Genomic DNA, 3,579 nt, shown 5'->3' on the forward strand with positions numbered 1-3,579 from the left:
CAGCCGGGGCAGCTTGGGAACAGGCAAGGAAGCTCCCTGCACCCTCGTAACAGCACAGCACCTGGGTCGGATTATTAGGATGGGCCCAGGACCCCCTGGACGACGCCCCGGGCCCTGGCCAAACTGGCCGTCTGCTACAGGACCAGGAAGGAGGCTGTGGCAGGGGTCTGGACCCCTGGGCGGTGCCCACTGCCCCCTCATCCAAAGGGAGGGAGGCTCCTGGCTCTTTGCTGGGCAGCGACCCCGATTCCGGGGGCATAGACAGGCCTGTCCCAGGGAGCAGAGGCTACAGGACAACGACTGGGCCTGACCAGGGGGTTCCCCGGGCCCCGATCCCGCTCTCGTGTGTCCCCATTGCCCACAGGGCCTCGCTGCCCGGGCGGCGTTACCACGCGCCGTGCCCCACCCCAGACGCGGCTGCAGCAGGGCCGGGAGTCAGAGGACAGGAGGCGGAGCCACAGTGCTCACTCCCCCTCCCACACAGGGTCCTCCCCGCATGCGCACTGAGCACTACTCACTCCCCCCTCCCACCCGGGGTCCTCCGCCGCATGCGCACTGAGCGTACTCCGCCATGCCGGAAGTGGTTGCTTTATGATGAGGTCAGAGCGAGTGGCCGGAAGTGGAAGTGGCCTCGTCTCCCCGTGTCTCGGGCTGCGCCGCCATGGCCCCGCGCAGCTCGCGGCGGACGGGCTCGCACCGTGCGCACTCTCTGGCGCGCCAGTGGAAGACCAAGCGGCGGCGCAAGGACCTGGACCAGATCCACGCAGACCTGCGGCCCGAGCAGGCGGCGCGGCTGCTGCACCAGGAGCCTGACCCGGATCTGCCCGGCAGCGCCCGCTTCTACTGCCTGCACTGCGCGTGAGTCCCCGCGTGTGACGTAACCCCCGAGCCCGCGCGTGGCGCTGTCCCCCGCGCGTGATTTCACCGTGGTCGTGGGGAGCCCAGCCTCTCCACCCCCACATCTGCCCCCTGGGTCGTGCTGTGGCCGGGAGGCTACACAGTCAGCGCCTGGGCTGGGGGAGCCCTTGGTGTCACTCCCGCCCCGGCCCTCGGGGAGCGCCCATGCGGCCTGAGGCGAGGGGTCCTACAGCCGGTCCCTCGTTCTTCGCCCCGAGCTGATTCTGCTCTTTTTCCATCCCTGAATCGGCTCCTGCCTGAGCCGCTGCCTTCTCTCCCGCAGGCGCTACTTCGTGGACCTGAGCAGCCTGACGGAGCATTTCAGATCCAAAGTTCACAAGAGAAGGTGATGCCGGTGGGGCGGGGGGCGCTGGTCCTCACCAGTCATTGCTAAAGGGGTGTGTGGGCGCAGGTGTGTAAATGTCTGCCGGGTAGCTCCATCTTGCTTGGGATTCTCTGGAATAAGCAATTCCTGTGTCATAGGTGACTCTGTTCCTCCTTCCCTGTGTAACACAAGTAGCGTAGTTAACTTCTTGTCTGGATCAGCTCTCTGTGCTAAACCCTGGATTTCATGCCCACTTCAGCCTTTTAAGCTTTAAGGAAGTGCAGTGCCGGTCTGCCCGCTAGTGGGTGGCCGAGGTGCCTCTTGAGAGGCAGCAGGGACCGTTTCCCTTTTGCTTATCCCTCCAGTGGAGGTGGCTTCTGTGGGTGCTGCTGTGCTGGGAATGCAAATGAGAATAGCTTTCACAGAGGCCTCGCAGTGACCTGTGTTGTGACTTTCTACCAGCTCTGGTACCTGTTTGCTGTGACCCTTGTGTGTGTTTTAGTATATTATTTGTGTGTGTTTTATAAGGAGTTTTTATTACCCCTCCCTTAGGCCATCCTGGGTACCTTGCAGCTCTGTGCCAGTGCTGAGACTTTGTCCAGATGCAGCTGGCAGCAAGGACTCATTGCTTGCTAACTTGCCTGGGTGCTTGGTTTCCAGAGCAGGTTCTTGATCAGAACTTGCCGCTGGATTTCAAGAGTTTCTTTTGGTTTTCTTTCTCCTAGACTGAAGGAGCTACGTGAGGAGCCATATACCCAGGAAGAAGCAGAGAGAGCAGCTGGGATGGGATCCTACATCCCTCCGAAGAAGATCGAAGTACAGACTCAGCCACTTGAGATGGAAGAATCCAGCTGAGTTCAGTGGACGTAATGGAATGGAGGCTGCTCTGATGTGTTGGGTGGTGCCCTTGATGAGACGCTGCCACAAGATGGGGCTTTGTCCTAAGTTAGGCAAGTGCTTCTAAAAACCAAGTCTTACCCCGACTCCCATAGCAGTCAGCTTGTGTTCCCTCTAACAAATTAATGAGGGGAGAGGTGGCTGCGGGAGTCCTTTGACCAGACACTTGGGCATTGTGTTCCTCTTGGCAGGGCTGCATGTACAGGGCAGCCTGAGGCTGGGAAAAGGGGCAATTGCTTCTTGCTGTGATGTCGACGTGATTATTATGTATCTGGTGTTTTCAAAGCAGTGGAGGCAGAATGGCTCTTGGCTCAGAGTTTGAGCTCTGTAATTGCCTGTTCAATTATTCAAATAAACTGGTTGGTGACTCCTAACTGAGCAGCAGAATGTTCTTTGTTGGCTTTGTCCTGGCTTGTATATCAGGGACCTGGTTTAGGGAAGGAGACCAACCCCATTGCTAGCAAAAGCAGCTTTTCCCCCTGTCGGCTGCTTCTCCAGATGGGGCCTCCTCTCTCTGTCTCAAGCTCTTACTCTGAAGAGGCTGGTTTTGAATTGTCTGCAAGCAGCTTTAAGAAGTTGCGGGGCCCTTGAAGCAAAGAAAGGGATGAGAGTAGCTTTGGGCTTGGTCACTTTAAATTCCCCCAAGATCTGTTCTTAGTCAGATCTGTTGTATTTGACACCCTGAGCCACTTCCTTGTGTCCTTGTCACACTCCAATCTCGTTCTTTCCTGTCCTGGGAATATGCCGTATCGGGCTTCTTCCATCTCTGGCATCTGTGGCACTATATAAATCCACGGCACATCTGTTGAATGCAGACGGACGTAGCAGGGCTAGAAAAGTTGCAGAGAAGGGTAATGAAAGTGATCAGTGTTGTGGAGCAGTTTCCATATGAGAACATGAACAGACCAAGACTCTCTTCCAAGTTGAAGAAACAGCTGAGGGGCTATGACAGAAATCAGTCAAATGGTGTGGGGAAAAGGGACTAGGGAAACTTTCAGTCATTGGGTCTCAGCTCTTCTTTGGCTGCAGATTTAAAACAAACATGAAGTGGCGTTTGGTTTTTTTGGGGTGTTTTTGTATTTACTGTTGCAGGGTGTTATGGAGGTCTGTAGTATAACTGGGTTCAAAAGGGGTTTAGACAGATTTCTGGAGGCTGGGTCATGGGGGCTGTTAAATGCAACAGTCAGGGATGTAACCTCAGATCTAGGACGTGCCTAAACCCATGGCTTCTGGGAACATGGAGGGGATGTGTCCCTCTTCCTCTAAAACAGTTGGGGTCGACCTTTGTGGCAGACATGTTGCACATTAAGCCTCACACCCTCTCCAAGTGCCACTCTGATCCCCTTCCCCTGCCCGATCTACTGCTTAGTCTTCTGCTCCCTGCCCTACGTGCCACTACACTGCTTGTCCCCTCCTCAGTCTGCTGTGCACACGAGCTGCCCCTGCCACTCGTGCCACCT

The 3,579-nt window shown here is 56.4% G+C and overlaps 1 protein-coding gene across 1 annotated transcript; it reads left to right on the forward strand.

The window, feature by feature from the left end:
- The first annotated feature begins 618 nt into the window (after positions 1 to 618).
- On the forward strand, positions 619 to 2,497 carry ZNF593 (zinc finger protein 593). The gene is made up of 3 exons (XM_019512464.1): positions 619 to 858; positions 1,181 to 1,243; positions 1,948 to 2,497. Exons 1-3 carry the CDS (start codon positions 662 to 664, stop codon positions 2,075 to 2,077), a joined length of 390 nt encoding a protein of 129 aa, XP_019368009.1. The 5' UTR covers positions 619 to 661; the 3' UTR covers positions 2,078 to 2,497.
- The last annotated feature ends 1,082 nt before the right edge of the window (positions 2,498 to 3,579 follow it).

This window comes from Gavialis gangeticus, unplaced genomic scaffold (assembly GCF_001723915.1).
Source record: "Gavialis gangeticus isolate Ggan-Ray unplaced genomic scaffold, GavGan_comp1, whole genome shotgun sequence".
Taxonomy (NCBI): Eukaryota; Metazoa; Chordata; order Crocodylia; family Gavialidae; genus Gavialis; species Gavialis gangeticus.

Coding starts and splice junctions, on each gene's coding strand:
- ZNF593 (XM_019512464.1), top strand. CDS start 662: ATGGCCCCGCGCAGCTCGCGGCGGACGGGCTCGCACCGTGCGCACTCT. Junction 859..1,180: donor TTCTACTGCCTGCACTGCGC/GTGAGTCCCCGC, acceptor TCTCTCCCGCAG/GCGCTACTTCGTGGACCTGA. Junction 1,244..1,947: donor TCCAAAGTTCACAAGAGAAG/GTGATGCCGGTG, acceptor TCTTTCTCCTAG/ACTGAAGGAGCTACGTGAGG.